General features: G+C 39.5%; 1 protein-coding gene across 5 annotated transcripts in view; it reads left to right on the top strand.

Annotated features, from left to right (window-relative positions):
• MAST2 (microtubule associated serine/threonine kinase 2) overlaps positions 1-19230 on the top strand; it is a 236326-nt gene that overhangs the window by 26676 nt on the left and 190420 nt on the right. For all 5 annotated transcript variants that reach the window (XM_058717551.1, XM_058717552.1, XM_058717555.1 and 2 more), the window contains exons 2-3: positions 379-523; positions 5474-5616. In XM_058717551.1, coding sequence (XP_058573534.1) covers positions 379-523; positions 5474-5616 — 288 coding nt within the window. The remainder of the gene's footprint in view (positions 1-378; positions 524-5473; positions 5617-19230) is intronic.

The following is a 19230-nucleotide window of genomic DNA, read 5'->3' as shown; positions in this document are numbered from 1 at the left end:
AGAGTGTGAGTGGGGGAGGGGCAGAGAGAGAGGGGAAGAGGGAGAATCTCAAGCAGGCTCCACCCCACCAGCGCAGAGCCTGATGCGGGGCTTGAACCCAGAAACAGTGGGATCATGACCTGAGCCGAAGTCAAGAGTCGGATGCTTAACCGACTGAGCCACCTAAGCATCCCTTCATTTGCATTTATAATCAGTGTCCTGTAGCCTTCATAGCATACCCAAATAGCTTTTACTAAGAAATATGTTTTTGGCTTTAGCTATTGATCAGGAAGTATAAAATGCTGGCACTATTTAACTGTAATGAATGATTAATATAAAGTCCTTATACTTTCAGAAAAGACCTTAAAGACTTTATATTTTACCTTTTTTTCTTTGAAGGAAAAAACTGGACTTAGTCCCCTGCTTTTCAGGAAGCTCAGTAATCCTGACCTGTTTTCATCCACTGGAAAAGCTAAACTTCAACGACAACTTAGTCAGGATGACTGTAAGTTGCGGAGAGGAAGCCTGGCCAGTTCTCTGTCAGGTGAGTAGCTAAATTTTTTTTTTTTTTTTAAAGATTTTATTTATTTATTTTGAGAGAGAGAGAGGGAGAATCCCAGGCAGGCTCTGCACGACTGGTGCAGAGCTCCAAGTGGGTCTCAAATTCATGAAGTGTGAGATCATGACTTGAGTCATATGCTTAACCAACTGAACCTCCCAGGAGCCTCTCTAAATTTGTTTTTTAAGAAATATGGGACTGTGTTGTCAATATTTAACAGTATATCAGTTGACTTGTCATCTTCTCTGGTGGTAGTTTTGTATAAAACACTCAAGGGTAAGGCTGTCTTCCTCTCTTTACTAGTTCCTGGTGGTGTCTCTGAATGGTAGCCTCCTGGGCCTCTTAGTTATCTCCTAGTTGACCACTGTCACTGGTTATTCTCTTTGAATTTGACTTCTGCTTTCTGCTCATTTCTGTAGACTTTACATCCTTTGCTTCTTCTGATTTTCTTTCTTTCTTTCTTTCTTTCTTTCTTTCTTTCTTTCTTTCTTTCTTTCTTTCTTTCTTTCTTTCTTTTTTTAAGTTTACTTATTTTGAGAGAGAGAATGGGGAAGGGGCAATGAGAGAGGGAGAGAGAAAATCCCAAGCAGGCTCTGCACTGCCAGTGCAGAGCCCGATGTGGGGCTTCAACTCATGAACTGCTGTATCATGACCTGAGCCAAAACCGAGAGTCAGATGTTTATCTGACTGAGCCATCCAGGCACTCCTTTCGATTTTCTGCCCCGACCCCCATTTTCAAAATCCTTTCCAAAGCCGGTAGTGCCTCCCTACCTTCCCCATTGAAAAGTCTTTAAAAAATTCAAGAGGAGGGGCGCCTGGGTGGCGCAGTCGGTTAAGCGTCCGACTTCAGCCAGGTCACGATCTCGCGGTCCGTGAGTTCGAGCCCCGCGTCAGGCTCTGGGCTGATGGCTCGGAGCCTGGAGCCTGTTTCCGATTCTGTGTCTCCCTCTCTCTCTGCCCCTCCCCCGTTCATGCTCTCTCTCTGTCCCAAAAATAAATAAAAAACGTTGAAAAAAAAAAAAAAAATTCAAGAGGAAGAAATGATACAAGGAAGTTATAGTCCAAGTGGGAAACCATTAAAATGTGACATAATTTTAAGAAATCAATAGAATATTAAAAGAGAATCTGGCCTCAGCTAAAAATACTAGATTAATAGAGAAGAAACCCCACCATACTTCTTGGCCTAATAGTAAATGGTTTTAAATTTCTTTTTATTTTCGCCCCATTTCAGGGCTATTTTCTTGGCTTTATCTTTGCACTTTTTTATTGGAATTGTTATTTTGCCAGGCATGTATTTAATCACATAAAGCCATTTTTTTGGTTCTTTTCATAGCAGAATGCTATGAATATAAGGATGTGTTACCTTCTCAATTTTGTATGAGTAAACAGAATTTTGAGTTTTGTATCAAAATTTTTTTTAAAGTTTTGTTTCTGAATCAGCTCTTTCTTTTGAGCACCTAACAACCAGAATCCATCACTCTGCTCTGAGATCCCATATCCCTTCTATCCTGTGAGGGGATTGTCTGGCTGCTGGGTGGTACAATATGGGAATGTGGTTGTGTTTGCCTATAGATTTTCAGTTAATCTGAGTTCAGCTTTATGTCTTAACTTTATATCTTCTTTAGTATCTTGTATCTCTGAATACTGAACTTATCTGAGATTTTGCAGGGTAGCCTCATATGTGATTTAACTGCAATTTCCTTTATGCTTATTATACCGTATGTCTTTCTTTGCCCAGTTCCATTGGTTATGATTCACCTATCTGCTTTAGATTTTCCCCAAATTTTATTCATTTCCTTAGTCAATCCCCCTCCCTCATTATAGCCTTTGTTTGTATATTTTACTTCTTTATTTTCATTTACTGTCCTTGGTGACCAAAGATAAAAGTATGTCCTCAGTCAGCCATCTTTAACTGGGATTATTTTACACATTAGCCTTTTGAATCCTTGTAAGAATAATTATAATTTTTAAGTTTTCTTCTGAGTTCTTTCTTTACTAAAAGGCCAGTTGCTCCATTTGTTCATATTGTTCCTTCTTACGTTGTTTGTTTTCCTCAAATTCTTGGCAAACCTTGGTATGCTTCAAGCCCAGACTTGTATATATCCAAATGGGTTTCTTTTGCAAATGTATAAGCCTTTCCCCAGTAAGCCCTTATTTTGAAGGGAGATAGGGCTATGATACTAGCCTTTGTATATGTGGATAGGGTAAGTCAATGATCTCTTTCCTTTAGAATATATAGATGAGGAGTAGGCAGGTCATCTGGAGAACATGGCAACATTTGCAGAAGGAAGGAAAGAAGGCAGGCAGTCTCTACTCTGGCCTTATGGAAGTTTTGAATAGAAAACCATTCTTTTTGTAGAGGGTTTTATGGAAAGGCTTTTTGGTAAAGCATACATTTGAGAACAGGCTTGAAAGATAACTAGATTTTTAAAAAACATTGCATGTTTCTGATTAAAAAAGTAAATATACCATAGGGTACCTGGGTGGCTTAGTTGGTTGAGTCTCCAATTCTTGATTTCAGCTCAGGTCATGATCTCATGGTTTGTGGGATTGAGCCCTGTGTTGATCTCTGTGCTGAGCATGGAGCCTGTTTGGGCTTCTCTTTTTCTCTCCCTCTGCCCTTCCCCAGTTTATACACACACACACACACACACACACACACACTCTCTCTCTCTCTCTCTCTCTCTCTCTCTCTGTCTCTCTCAAAATAAAATAAATCTTTAAAAAAAAGTAGATATACCAGTAATAAAAAATTTGTGTTCAAAGACCTGCATTATTATCAAAGTGAAAAGTTCTTCTTAGTCTTCTATCTCCCTCTCTCCAACTATTTATATATGCTCCATTATATTTAAATATATATTTAAAAATTTATGTAAATATACATAAACTTTTTTATTTTAAAAATCAAAATTGGAATCGTATGCCACATATTTCCTTTCTGCTTTTTATACTCAACAGGAAATGTTGAACATTTTTCTCTTGACTGCATGTTGAGGTGCCTCATTATTATTTAAAAAAATTTTTTTTAACGTTTATTTATTTTTGAGAGACAGAGACCGAGTGCAAGCAGGGTAGGGGCAGAGAGAGGGAGACATGGAATGTGAAGCAGGTTCCAGGCTCTGAGCTGTCAGCACAAAGCCTGATGCGGGGACTTGAACTCATGAACCGCAAGATCACGACCTGAGCTGAAGTTGGACACTAAGCTGACTGAGCCACCCAGGCGCCCCAAGGTGCCTCATTTAATGGGTTTAGTATTTCATTATGTGGAGATATTATAATTTCTTTAAACTATAATGAACGTTTATCTTATTTCCAGTTTTATCCTGGTGAGCATTGCTAAGGTGAGCATTCTGGACTGTTATTTTTTTCATTTTACTGTATTCCTACAAGTGGAATGCTGGATTCAAACATTTGAGTTAAAATTTTAATAAGTTTTGCTAAATTGCCCTCCAAATAATTTGCATCATATTTTGTTGCAATAAAAGGATATGTTGTAGCAAAAACAAAACTAAAAACTCCTTTTGCTCACACCTTTATTACAGCAGGTATTTCCATGTTGAATAGGATTTTGCTAGGAAGAAGAAGAATTTTCAAGTGAATTGGGTGATCAGGATAAAGCCAGGTGAAAATGCAGGGCATACGTGAAGTTGAGTGAGCAAATGGGTGTGGAAAAGAGTTGGAGATGAGGCCAGGAAGATAATCTGGATTTATTGAGGATCTCTTTAGGGTTTTGTTTGTTTGTTTGTTTGTTTGTTTTTGCTTTTTTAAGTAGGCTTCATGACCAGCTCAGAGCCCAGTGTGGGGCTTGAACTCACATGACCGTGAGTACAAGACTTGAACTGATGTCAAGAGTCAGACACTTAACCAATGGAACCATCCAGTCACACCAAGGATCTCTTTAGTTTTTTAAAAGTTTGGCTAGTTATTTTAAACAGTAAGGAGTCATCAGAAATATTTTAAGGCGGGGAATGATATCACATTTGTTTTGGTTAAATAACTAGCAGCAATGTGAAGAACATTATGAAGGAAGAGGTTGAAATGGGACTTGCACTTGAATTGGAAAGTCATTGCAATTCTAGATACTCAGTCTTTGTAAGTGACTTTCTTGTATTCTTTCATTGGGATTAAGGCAGTCAGTCATCCTGGACTGAACACATGGAGTCTAGACAGAGCATTATAGATCCAGTGTTTGTCTTCTGGAAACCGAGGGACCAAACTTGTCTAGGAGAAGCTGCCTGCTTCACTCATGTTGCATTGAGTTGGTGAGAAACTAAGTAGCATGGAAGAGACTGGAAAACTCCTGGCTTGCTAGGTTGGATGTCTGGGTTGGGGGCTGGCATGGTGGTGGATATTACAGAGAATTTTATTGTATTTTTTTAATGTTTGTTTATGTATTTTGAGAGAGAAAGAACGTGTGTGTGAGAGAGGCAGAGTGAGAATCCCGAGCAGGCTCTGCACTGTCAGCACAGAGCCTGATGTGGGGCTTGAACCCATGAACTGTGAGACATGACCTGAGCTGAATGAAGTTGGACACTTAACCGACTGAGCCACCCAGGCACCCTGGAATCTTTTTAACAGTGTATTTATTTTTGAGAGAGAAAGAGAGAGAGAGAGAGAGAGAAGACGGAGAAAGGGAGAGAGAGGATCCCAAATAGGCTCCATGCTGTCAGTGCAGAGCCCGACACGGGGCTTGAACCCACGAATAGTGAGATCATGACCTGAGCCGAAATCAAGAGTCAGATGCTAACCAACTGAGCCACCCAGGGACCCCAAGGCAGTTGGAATTTTTAAAGGGCTACAGATTCTAAAATGGGTATGGCAGAACTTCATTTTGTTTTGAATTGGTATACTTTTATCCACTTGATATCAGTGTGTATTTTCACTTGTTAATTAATAAATAATTACAAGTATATTTTCTGAACCTTGTGTTTAAAGGTAAGCAGCTGCTCCCCTTGTCCAGCAGTGTACATAGCAGTGTGGGACAGGTGACTTGGCAGTCTTCAGGAGAAGCATCAAACCTGGTTCGAATGAGGAACCAGTCTCTTGGACAATCTGCACCTTCTCTTACTGCCAGCTTGGTAAGTGTCAGTAAAGATGGTCCCTTGCTTTATGAACAAATTCTTGATTGTCATTTGTCATGGCCACATTTATTATTTTTCTTTCTAGGATTTAGATAGTTTAATTTTTCAAAGTGAAGTATAGAAAGAGTGGAATTTAATGGAATATATTCTGATTGCTCTCTTATGCTATCACTGGTACTGATCATGTAGGGAGAGTCAAGAAGAAGATTCAATGTGATTGAATGAATGCATTTTTCTGGGAGAGAGCATTCTTCTAGACAGGATTCTTTTTTTTTTTTTTTAAAGGTTTTATTTTTTATATATTTTTAAATGTTTATTTTTGAGAGAGAGAGACACACACACACATTGCCAGCAGGGGAGGGGCAGATAGGGAGACACAGAATCCGAAGCAGGCTCCAGGCTTTGAGCTGTCAGCACAGAGCCTGATGCAGGGTTCAAACTCACGAACTGCGAGATCATGACCTGAGCTGAAGTAGGACCTTTAACTGACCTAGCCACCCAGATACCCCCTTATAAACAGGATTCTTTTTTTTTTTTTTTTTTTTTTTTAATTTTTTTTTCAACGTTTTTTATTTATTTTTGGGACAGAGAGAGACAGAGCATGAACGGGGGAGGGGCAGAGAGAGAGGGAGACACAGAATCGGAAACAGGCTCCAGGCTCCGAGCCATCGGCCCAGAGCCTGACGCGGGGCTCGAACTCACGGACCGCGAGATCGTGACCTGGCTGAAGTCGGACGCTTAACCGACTGCGCCACCCAGGCGCCCCTAAACAGGATTCTTAACCTTGTGAAGTTAGATTGCTTCTGTGTATAGCTCTTTGATATACATATTTAGTACATGAGGATAGGATAAGGTACTGGGCACTTCAGTATATCCTGGATGAAAGAGTGAGCCTTTTCTTTGTCTAGGATTTGTATGATAGACGGGATCTAACAAAAGTTAAGCTGTGTAGTCTGGGCAGTTTTTTCGCCTGTGATTGCATCTTCTACTCTTTTACCTTTAGTGCCTCTGCTTTTTTACTGAAGGTACTCCTTGACTTCCTGCTGAAATCACACTCTTCCCTCTTTCTAAAGGACAAAGCACACTAGTAATTTTCAGGGTACAATAACAGACACTTGTTCTCATTAAAATGTAATCTCACCTGTTCTTCAGGATTATAAATCTTGGGCACATATGGATTAGAAAGCTTTGTCCATTTGTCCATCCTGGGAAGTGAGGATAGGGGAAGAAGTCTTTTTATAGCAACTGGGAAATTAATTTTTGGGTCAGATTTCCTTTTGACCTGAAGTTTGTGACTCTTAAACTACAGGGAGAATCAGGAATTTTTCCTGCTACCTAACTTTTTATTTTGAAATTTTCAAATACAATGAATACCCATATAAACTGACTTAGGTTGACTGATTTGTTTGTAACTTTATATTTGTTTTATCTGTGTGTATTTATGTATATTTTTTCCTGAAACAATTCAAAGCAAGTTACAGACCTTATGTGCCTCACCCTTAAAAGTATTTTTTGTAAGCTCAAGGATAGTCTCCTAAGTAACAATATATTATCAGATACAAGAAGTTTAACATCAGTTTAATAATATCATCTAATATAAAGACCATATTCAAATTTTTTCACTTGTTCTCAACATGTCTATTAAAAGCCTCACGTTGTCTTCCTTTTAACCTCTGGAATGTAAAAAAATATATATATAAATCCATACACTATCATAAAGATTTTGATCCAGTGGGACTGGGGTGGTCCCAGGGATCTGTATTTTCTTTAAAGCATTACAACTCATTCTAATATGTACCCTTTTGAGAACTATTGCCACTAAAATTGAATGTTTTATTTTAAGGTATTGTGTTGCATAGGGAATTCCTGGACTGAGGTTGTTGGAGTCCTAGCCTAGCCCAACTGAAGTAGAGAGTATTCCTGAATTACTTTTTCTTTTTAAAAGCTTATTGAGATATAATTCACATATGATACAATTTATCCATTTAAACTGTACTATTCAGTGACTTTTAGTATATTTACAGATATATGCAGCTATCACTGTGGTCAAATTTAGAACATTGTCATCACTTCAGAAAGAATCCCCAGACCCTTTAGCTGTCACCTCTTTATCCTCCCTTTCCCCCAACCCTATGTAACCAGTAATCTACTTTCTGCCTCTGTACACTTGCCTATTCTGTACATTTCATATAAATTGAGTCATACAATATATGGCCTTTTGTGATGGCTTCTTTCAGTGAGCATGACTTTTTAAAAAATATTTATTTTTGAGAGAGAGAGGTGGGGGAGGAGCAGAGAGAAAGGGAGATAGAATTGAAGTAGGCCCTGTGCTATCATTACAGAGCTGGATGCAGGGCTCAAACTCAGAAACTGCGAGATCATGATCTGAGCCGAAGTCAGACGCTTAACTGACTGAGCCACCCAGGCGCCCCTGGCGTGATTTTTTTTTTTTAATGTTGTATTTACTTATTTTTTTTTAAATTTTTTTTTTTCAACGTTTTTTATTTATTTTTGGGACAGAGAGAGACAGAGCATGAACGGGGGAGGGGCAGAGAGAGAGGGAGGCACAGAAGCGGAAACAGGCTCCAGGCTCTGAGCCATCGGCCCAGAGCCTGACGCGGGGCTCGAACTCACGGACCGCGAGATCGCGACCTGGCTGAAGTCGGACGCTTAACCGACTGCGCCACCCAGGCGCCCCTGTATTTACTTATTTTTGAGAGGGGCTGGGGTGGAGGGGCAGAGAGAGACAGAGACAGAATCCCAAGCAGGCTCCATACTGCCAGCACAGAGCCTGACGTGGGTCCTGAACTCACAAACTGTGAGATCATGACCTGAGCTGAAATTAAGAGTCCATTGCTCAACTGACTGAGCCACCCACATGTCCCTCTAGCATGACGTTTTTAAGGTCTATCTATGTTGTAGCATGTAGCAGTAGTTCATTCTTTTTTTATCACTGAACAATATTTCATTGTATGGATATACCACATTTTGTCAGTTGATGGATATTTGGGTTGTTTCTACCTTTTGACTGTTGTGAATAATGCTTCTGTGAACATTTGTGTAAAGATTTCCATGTGGATATGTTTTGATTTTTCTTGGGTATATACTTAGGAGTAGAATTGTTGGGTTGTATGGTAACTCTCTGTTTAACATTTTTAATAAGGAATTGCTCTTTCCCAAAGTGGCTGTACCATTTTACATTCCTATCAGCATTATATGATGTCTTCACATCCTCATCAACATTTGCTGTTGTCTGTCTTTGGTCTTAGTCATCATAGTGGGTCTGAAGTGGTACCTTGTAGTTTTGATTGACATTTCCCTGAGGACTAATGACATTGAGTACCTTTTAATGTGATTATTGGCTATTTGCAATGTTGTTTTGAAGAAATGTCTATTCATATTCTTTGCCCATTTAAAAAGCTGATTTATTTATCTTTTGGGAGATTCGTAAAAGAACTACTTTTTTTTTTCTTTTAAGTTCATTTTGAGAGAGTGTGTGTACAAAAGGGGCAGAGAGAGATAGTCAGAGAATCCCAAGTAGGCTCCATGCTGTCAGGGTGGAGCCTGGCGTGGGGCTTGATCTCACGGACGGTGAGATCATGACCTGAGCCAAAATCAAGAATTGGACACTTAACCAACTAAGCCACCCAGGTGCCCGTTTCTTTCTTTCCTTTTTTTAATTAAAAATTTTTAGAAATGCTTATTCATTTTTTGAGAGAAAGAGAGTGCAAATGGGAGAGCAGCAGAGAGGGAGGGAGCCACAGAATTCAAAGCAGGCTCCAGACTCTGAGCTGTCAGCCCAGAGCCCGATGCGGGGCTCAAACCCATGAACTGAGAGATCGTGACCTGAGCCAAACTCACAAACTCAGCCACTTTACCAACTGAGCCACCCAGGCGTGCCACCTTTTTTTTTTTTTTTTTTTTTTGAGGGAGAGCAGGGGAGGGGGTATAGAGGGAGTTGAGGGGTGGAGAGAATATGAGAGAGAGAGAGAGAGAGAGAGAGAGAGAGAGAGAGAGAATGAATGAATGAATGAATGAATGAATGAATGAATCTTAAGCAGGCTCCATGCTCAGTGAGGAGCCTGACCCTGGGATCATGACCTGAGCTGAAAATCGAGTTGGATGTTCCACCTACTGAACCACCCAGGTGCTCTATGAATCCTCTGAACTATACCACCCTACGACTCACTCCATCTGTTTATTCTGCCTTTTTTTAAAAAAATTTTAAATGTTTTTATTTATTTTTGAGAGAGAGAGAGAGACAGAGTGCAAACAGGAGAGGGGCAGAGAGAGAAGGAGACACAGAACCTGAAGCAGGCTCTTAGGCTCCAAGCTGTCAGCACAGAGCCTGATGCGGGGCTGGAACTCGTAAATGGCGAGATAATGATCTGAGCTGAAGTTGGATGTTCAACTGACTGAGCCACCCAAACGCCCCTGTTCTGCCTCTCTATTCCCTAAACCAGTTCTTCCTTGGTCCTTGTCTTATTAAATATCACCATTATCCACCCAGTAGTTGAAAGCCAGAGACCTGGAAGTCCTTCTTGACTCCTCTTCTGCCCTTCTTCCCCTCCCTATCCAATCACCCAGAGAGCCTTAGTTCCCAACATCTCCAGGTGGTCTGCTCTTTTTCACCACAGTTGCCCATTCTAAGCCGCATTTATAGTCTTTTTACTTAGGTCATTTTGGTGGCCTTATTATGTTAACACTGTATTCAGTCTTCTTCGTTTCCAGGTCACTCTTCACTCTAAAGTCTGTTAATTCCAAAACACAAATCTGATCATGTTTAGTCTTCTTTCTTTTAGATTTTTGTTTTGTTTTAGCTGAAGTATAGTTGACACACAATGTTACATTAGTTTCTTGTGTACAACATAGCCAATCAACAAGTTAGTAGGTGGGGGGTGCCTGGGGGGTCAGTCGATTAAGCATCTGACTTCGGCTCAGGTCATGATCTCACGGTTCATGAGTTCGAGCCCTGTGTCAGGCTCTGTGCTGACAACTCAGAGCCTGGAGCCTGCTTTGGATTCTCTGTGTCCCTCTTTCTTTGCTCCCCTCCCACCCCTCACATTTTGTCTGTCTCTCTCAAAAATAAATAAACATTAAAATAACTTAATTAAAAAAAACCAAACCTCTGTATGTTATGCTGTGTTTACCAAAATTGTAGCTACCATCTGTTACCACACAATGCTATTGTAGTACCTTTAACTGTATCACCTACACTGTACCTTCTTTCTTTCTTTCAGTTTTATCTTCCAATTTTTTCATTTTGTCAATATTTATGCAGCACCAATGTTTAGCCATTTTCTTGATTAAAGTCTTTCAGTAGTTTCCTATTACAGTTATAATAATGTACAATAATTAGTAATTATTGAATGAATGAGTTTTCATTGAGATTAGCAAATGGGGAATGAGGAACTAGAAACAGAGACCACAGATGGAAGGATTAGGTTTGGATGGTTTTTCTTGTTGGGTTCAAGTAATTTATACCGAGGTTGGCCTAACCAGTGAACTGTACTGAATATTGGCATTTTAATAGGAGGACTGTAAATCTCAAGAATCTTTTAATTGGTAGGGTTTGATTCTCCGAATGAACTTTTGGGATTCATTTTTTTTTTTTTTTTTTTTAATGTTTATTCATAAGAGAGAGAACAAGCAGGGGAGAGGGAGAGAGAGGGGGGCAGAGGATCTGAAGAGGACTCCGCACTGACAGCAGTGAGCCCGATGTGGGGCTCAAACCCACAAACCATGAGATCATGACCTGTGCCGAGGTCAGATGCTTAATCAACTGAGCCACCCTGGCGCCCCTGGGATTCTTTTTTTTACTTTGTTGGCCAACTTGCCTTTACAAGAATAATGCCTTATAGTGTTGAAAAAAACAAAATTCAACCTGAGTAAATTTACAGATGTAATTGACTTTATTAGTTGGTTCATGAATCAGGCAGCATCCCCTCTAGCAAGTAGAAGGGAGCTGTAAGGAGTTAAGCAAGAAAAAAGGTTTTTAAAGGCAGAGAGAGGGCATAGCAAAAAAAAAAAGGAAGAAAAAAAAACAAAGGAATTTATTAGCAGGGAATGCATTGTTTAGGCAAGGTTGCCCTCTTAAAGCGAGCAGAAGGGGTCTATTAGTAAATTTCTGAGTATTGACCAGGAAATTCCATGTCAACAGGTTAAAGGTTACATTCCTGGGGTTGAAACTGCAGTTAGGTATTGGTTTACTGACTTGAGGCCTTAACCTAAGTGACACCATTTTGGGCCTGTGGTTTTCTTTTTTTTTTTTTTTTAACATTTATTTATTTTTGAGACAGAGAGAGACAGAGCATGAACGGGGGAGGGTCAGAGAGAGAGGGAGACACAGAATCTGAAACAGGCTGCAGGCTCCGAGCTGTCAGCACAGAGCCCGATGCGGGGCTCGAACTCACGGACCGCGAGATCGTAACCTGAGCTGAAGTTGGCGCTCAAACGACTGAGCCACCCAGGGGCCCCTGTGGTTTTCTTTTTAACAATAGGAATGATCACTGCAAAGAATGACTGTTTCCATTATCATGTTTCTAATTTATATGTAGCATTATATATGACACATAGTAAGCAATGTATACTTTTTTATTAAATGAGTAAAGAACTTTTTGGGATTTCTTTGCTAATGTTACAGCTGATTGTATTAATACTTGTTCGAAGTATAATGTCTATAAAAGAAGGTTGATTTAATGTGTCAGGACCAGCCTGATATGATCAGGTCATACAGACCTCTATTCTTGTCCTTCTCTTCTTTTAGAGAGAGTGTAGGAAGCAGGGGAGAGGGGCAGAGGGAGAGGGAGAGAATCTTAGGTAGGCTCCATGCTCAGTGTGGAGCTGGACACAGGGCTTGATCCCATGACCCTGGGATAATGACCTGACCCCAAATCAAGAGTTGGATGCTCAACTGACTGAGCTACCCAGGCACCCCTTGTCCCTGCCCTAATAATTATTTCCATCAACTTCTTTGATAAAGACCTAGAAGAGACACTTATCACATATGCTGAGGGCACATTTTCCGTGTTGAATAAGTTCAGTCACAAACAGAAATGATGGTTCAAGAAGAACTAGCAAGTGAGATTTAACAGGGAGAAGAGTAAACTTTTTTTTTTTTTTTTGAGAGTGAGAGTGAGACAGAGAGAGAGCAGGGGAGGGGCAGAGAGAGGGAGACAGAGGTTCTAAAGCAGGCTGCACACTGGCTGACAGCAGAGACCCTGATGTGGGGCTTGAACTCATGAACTGCGAGATCATGACATGACCCAAAGTCAGATGCTTAACCAACTGAGCCATCCAGGGGTCCCAAGAAAAGTATAAACTTTAAACTACCAAAGCTCAAAACCAGATTGAACTTTCAGTTTAATGTTTGAAGACATTTTATCACCCTAAAAGAAAAAGCTCTACCCATTAAGCAGTCACTTTCCATTCTTTTTTTTATTTATTTATTTTTTTTTTTTTTAATTTTTTAAAAAAAAAAAAATTTTTTTTAACGTTTATTTATTTTTGAGACAGAGAGAGACAGAGCATGAATGGGGGAGGGTCAGAGAGAGAGGGAGACACAGAATCTGAAACAGGCTCCAGGCTCTGAGCTGTCAGCACAGAGCCCGACGCGGGGCTCGAACTCACGGACCGCGAGATCATGACCTGAGCCGAAGTCGGCCGCCCAACCGACTGAGCCACCCAGGCGCCCCAGTCACTTTCCATTCTATCTTCATCCCAGCCCTGGCAACTACCAATTGCATTCTGTCTCTGTGGATTACCTATTCCAGATATTTGATGTAAATGGAATCATATAATATGTGATGTTTTGTTTCATTTAGCTTCTTTTATTTAGCATAGTGTTTTTGAAGTTTGTCGACATTATAGCATATATCAGTACTTTATTCCTTTTTTTTTTTTTTAAGTTTATTTTGAGAGAGGGAGTGCAAGTGGGGAAGGGGCAGAGAGAAAGAGAGAGAGATTGGGATTCCCAAGCAGATACCATGCTGTCAGTGCAGAGCCTGATGCAGGGCTCAAACTCATGAACTGCAAGATCATGACCTGACCTGAAGTCAGACGCTTAACCAACTGAGCCACCCAGGCATCTTTCCTTTTTTTTTTTTTTTTTTAAAGTTTATTTATTTTGAGAGAGAGAGGGAGAATCCCTAGCAGGCTCCATGTTGTTCATGCAGAACCTGATGCAGGTCTTGAACTCAAAAACTGTGAGATCATGACCTGAGCCGAAATCAAGTCAGACCTTAATTGATTGAGCCACCCAGGCATCCCAGTACTTTATTACTTTTATGGCTGGATAAAATCCCATTTTATGGATATAACACATATTGTTTGTTCACTCATCAGTTGACAGTTGTTTGGACTGTTTCCACCTTCTGGCTATTGTGAATAATGTTGCTATGAGCATTCATGTACAAATGTTTGAGTTCTTGGTTTCAATACCTTTGGGTATATACCTAGCAGTGGAATTGCCGAATCATGGTAATTCTGTTTAACTTTTTGAAGAACCTTTAACCTGTTTTCCGCAGTGGCTGCATCATTTTGTGTTTTCACTAGCGATGTATGAGAGTTCCAATTTCTCTACATCCTCACTAACACTTATTATTCTCTTTTTTCTTTTTCTTTTTTAAAAATTTCTAGTCATTCTTTTTTTTTTATTTTTATGTTTTATTTTTTATATCTGAGAGAGAGACAGAGAGCGAGTAGGGGAGGGGAAGAAAGACAGAGACAGAATCTGAAGCAGTCTCCAGGCTCTGAGCTGTCAGCACAGAGCCCGACACAGGGCTTGAACCCAGGAAGAGTGAGACCACGACCTGAGCTGAAGTTGGACGCCCAACCGACTGAGCCATCCAGGCGCCCCCAAAAATTTCTAGTCATTCTAATAGGTGTTTAGTGTCTTTGAGGATTTAAGGCTTTCTTTATCATTATATTTTTACTTTAATAATATTTCAGAACTTTGTTGAAATGGACATACATGGGATATGCTTTTAAAAGAATTAAAAATCCATGATACTACTTAGAACCTTTTCTGCTTCATTCTGAACTGTCATGATTATTCTTTAATTATCACCTGTGCCTTCAAAGAGAAATACCCATAGAAATACCCAAATATTGTGTTACCCACTTTTGTGTTCAAGTGATTCTAAACTCAGCAACTTCCACTTTCAGTCTGTATCTGTAGCTTTGCATTTTCTACTGTGAGAGTTGGAGATTTTTGTAGCTATACTGTAAGTTGTATTGAAGTATAATGTACATAGGATAAAGCTTACCCATTTTAAGTGTACAGTTTGATGGGTTTTTCCAGATGTCTACAGTTGTGTTACCACCACCAAATCATGATATAGTATAGAAAATCATGGTACTGAAATTTCTGTCACCCCAAAATAATCCCTTGTGTCTGTTGTTTGCAGTCTATTTTCTCCCCCAGCCCCAGCTCTTGGCAGTCACTGATCTGTTTTCTGTCACTGTGGTTTTTGCCTTTTCCAGGATCTCATATAAATGGAAGCACACAGAATGTTACCTTTTGTGTCTTGACTTCTTTTACTTAGCATAATGGTTTTGAGACTCCTCCATGTTGTTTTGAGTATCAGCAGTTCTTTTTTATTGCTGAAAGTATTCCTTGGGTATGGGTCTAATCAGACTTTGTTTAGCCATTCATCAGTTGATGATCATTTGGATTGTTCCTAGTTTTTGCCTGTTATGGAGAAAACTCCTATGAAAGTTTGTGTACAAGTATTTGTCTGAACTTATGCGTTAATTTCTGTTTGATACATACCTAGGAATGAGATTGCTGGGATGTATGGTAAATGGTAAGGGCATGTTAATTTGTATGAGAAGCTGCCAAGCCATTTCATAAAGTGGCATTTTTGCATTTCTACCAACATTTGCTTCACATCCTTGTCAGTACGAAGTATTATTATTTTAATTATAGCCACCCTGATGGGTATGCAAGCATATTTCATTGTGATTTTAATTTGCATCTCTGATGGCTAATGAGGTTGAATTACTTTTCAAGTGTTTGCCATTCACAAATCTTCTATGATGAGGTACCTGTTCAGATCTTTCGTCTGTTAAAAAAATTTTTAGGTTATCTGTCTATTATTGAGTCTTGAGAGTTCTTCATTTATTATGATATTAGTTGTATATCAGATATATGCTTTCTAGATATTCTCCCGGTCTATGGCTCACATTTTCATTTTATTTCAATGTTTATTTGTTTATTTTGAAAGAGAGCTCACAGGGGAAGGGCAAAGAGAGAGAGAGAGAGAGAGAGAGAGAGAGAGAGAGAGAGAGAGAATATCTAACAGGCTGTGCACGCTCAGCGCAGAGCCTGATATGGGGCTCAAACTCACGAACTGTGAGATCATGACTAGAGCGAAAATCAAGACTTGGACAATTAGCCCACTTATCCACCCAGGCGCTCCTCACGTTTTCATTTTCTTATCAGGGTTTTATTCAAAAGTCTATATTAAAAAACAAAAATCAATTGTATTTCTCTGCTAACAATGAACAATTAGAAATTGAAATTTAAAAATCACTGCTATTTACAATAGCTTAAAAATATGAAATAACTGGGGCGCCTGGGTGGCTCAGTCAGTTAAGCATTGGACTTCGGCTCAGGTCATGATCTCACCGTTTGTGGGTTCGAGCCCCGTGTCGGGTTCTGTGCTGACAGCTCAGAGCCTGGAGCCTGCTTCAGATTCTCTCTCGCTCTCTCTCTCTCTCTCTCGCTCTCTCTCTCTCTCTGCCCCTCCCTTGCTCACTCTCTGTCTCTGTCTCTCAAAAATAAATAAATGTAAAAAATATGAAATAACTAAAGATAAATTTAAGAAATCATTTGTAAGATCAGTACATGTTAACTATAAAACATCACTGAAATTAGAGAAGACCTAAACTAATATATATGACATGTCGATGGATTGGAAAACTCAATGTCAAATGTAAACTCTCCCTATTGATTTATAGATTCAATGCAATCCTAATAAAAACTCAAACAGTCTTTTTCAGAAGGTGACAAGATAGATTTCAAATTTATATTGAAATGCAAAGAGCCTAGAATAACCAAAATATTGAAAAAGAAGACTAAACTTAAAGAAATCACTTCATCCAATTTACTTCTATAAAGGTACGGTAAGCAAGACAATGTGATATTGGTGTTAGAATAGACATGTAGATCACTGGAACAGAATAGGAAGTCCAGAAATAGATAAATGTGCCAAGGTAATAGGGAAAAGATAGTTTTTTTCCCAACAAATGTTGCTGCAACAATTTACATGGGAAAAAAAAGAACTTTGACTTTTATCTCATGCTATATACAAAAATTAAGTTGAAATGGATAAAATAATAACACATGTGAAGGAAAACACAGGACAAAGTCTTTGTGATTTTGGGTGAAGTAAAGCCTTCTTAGAGCACAAAAAACAGCACACACTGTAAGAGGAGGAACAATTTGACCTTATCAAAAAGAAAAATTTTCGCTGTTGAGTGCTAATTTTTACCGGGGTAGGGACAAAATGAAGTGCATCTACAGGAGGGTGGAATAGTAATAATGTCATGCAACATTGTTAACTGTTAAAGAGGTATTAATAGGTTTTGTTGTTTGCATTTTAAAAAATACCACTACCTTCTTTGGAGATAGAAGTCCAGAAGTCATGATAAGTGATATTTGCAAAAAACTCTTATGTGTTTACTTATCAATTTCTATTTTTTCATTCCTACTCAAGAAAATATATTTGAATGAAATGATTGTGAGTGCCTTCTATTTTATAAAAGAAGTAAGTACTAGCTGAGGCTGTAGACAGATATGTTTTTGTCCTGCTGATTAGTAATCATATAGGTCTAGGGAAGTCACTTAACTTTAATCTCTGCTTTCTCATCTGTAAAATCAAGATAATTATGGGGCTTTTCTCATAGAGTTATTAGGATGAAATGAGACTATCCATGTAAAATAACATAGTGCCAGACTTGCCATAAGTATGAACTAAATGTTACTCTTTCTTTGCCTGCCTTTAGGTACCTCAAATGGTAATAGAAACAATTATTTATTTATTTATTTATTTATTTATTTTTAATTCTTTTTATTTTTATTTTTTTTCAATATATGAAGTTTATTGTCAAATTGGTTTCCATACAACACCCAGTGCTCATCCCAAAAGGTGCCCTCCTCAATACCCATCACCCCCCTCCCCTCCCTCCCACCTCCATCAACCCTCAGTTTGTTCTCAGTTTATTTTTTTTTTAATTTTTTTTTAATGTTTATTTATTTTTGAGACCGAGAGAGACAGAGCATGAATGGGGGAGGGTCAGAGAGAGGGAGACAGAATCTGAAACAGGCTCCAGGCTCTGAGCTGTCAGCACAGAGCCTGACGCGGGGCTCAAACTCACGGACCGTGAGATCATGACCTGAGCTGAAGTCGGCCGCTTAACCGACTGAGCCACCCAGGCGCCCCAGTTTGTTCTCAGTTTTTAAGAGTCTCTTATGCTTTGGCTATCTTCCAATCTAACCTCTTTTTTTTTTTTTTTTTTTTGTTTGTTTGTTTCCTTCCCCTCCCCCATGGGTTTCTGTTAAGTTTCTCAGGATCCACATGAGTGAACCCATGTGGTATCTGTCTTTCTCTGTATGGCTTATTTCACTTAGCATCACACTCTCCAGTTCCATCCATGTTGCTACAAAGGGCCATATTTCATTCTTTCTCATTGCTACATAGTACTCCATTGTGTATATAAACCACAATTTCTTTATCCATTCATCAGTTGATGGACATTTAGGTTCTTTCCATAATTTGGCTATTGTTGAGAGTGCTGCTATAAACATTGGGGTACAAGTGCCCCTATGCATCAGTACTCCTGTATCCCTTGGGTAAATTCCTAGCAGTGCTACTGCTGGGTCATAGGGTAGGTCTATTTTTAATTTTCTGAGGAACCTCCACACTGTTTTCCAGAGTGGCTGCACCAATTTGCATTCCCACCAACAATGCAAGAGGGTTCCCGTTTCTCCACATCCTCTCCAGCATCTATAGTCTCCTGATTTGTTCATTTTGGCCACTCTGACTGGCGTGAGGTGATACCTGAGTGTGGTTTTGATTTGTATTTCCCTGATGAGGAGCGATGTTGAGCATCTTTTCATGTGCCTGTTGGCCATCTGGATATCTTCTTTAGAGAAGTGTCTATTCATGTTTTCTGCCCATTTCTTCACTGGGTTATTTGTTTTTTGGGTGTGGAGTTTGGTGAGCTCTTTATAGATTTTGGATACTAGCCCTTTGTCCGATATGTCATTTGCAAATATCTTTTCCCATTCCATTGGTTGCCTTTTAGTTTTGTTGGTTGTTTCCTTTGCTGTGCAGAAGCATTTTATCTTCATGAGGTCCCAATAGTCCATTTTTGCTTTTAATTCCCTTGCCTTTGGGGATGTGTCGAGTAAGAGATTGCTATGGCTGAGGTCAGAGAGGTCTTTTCCTGCTTTCTCCTCTAGGGTTTTGATGGTTTCCTGTCTCACATTCAGGTCCTTTATCCATTTTGAGTTTATTTTTGTGAATGGTGTGAGAAAGTGGTCTAGTTTCAACCTTCTGCATGTTGCTGTCCAGTTCTCCCAGCACCATTTGTTAAAGAGACTGT

This window comes from Neofelis nebulosa, chromosome 2 (genome assembly GCF_028018385.1).
Source record: "Neofelis nebulosa isolate mNeoNeb1 chromosome 2, mNeoNeb1.pri, whole genome shotgun sequence".
NCBI classification, from domain to species: Eukaryota; Metazoa; Chordata; class Mammalia; order Carnivora; family Felidae; genus Neofelis; species Neofelis nebulosa.
The sequence above is the reverse complement of the archived record's forward strand: the minus strand, read 5'-3'. Positions and strand labels throughout refer to the sequence as shown.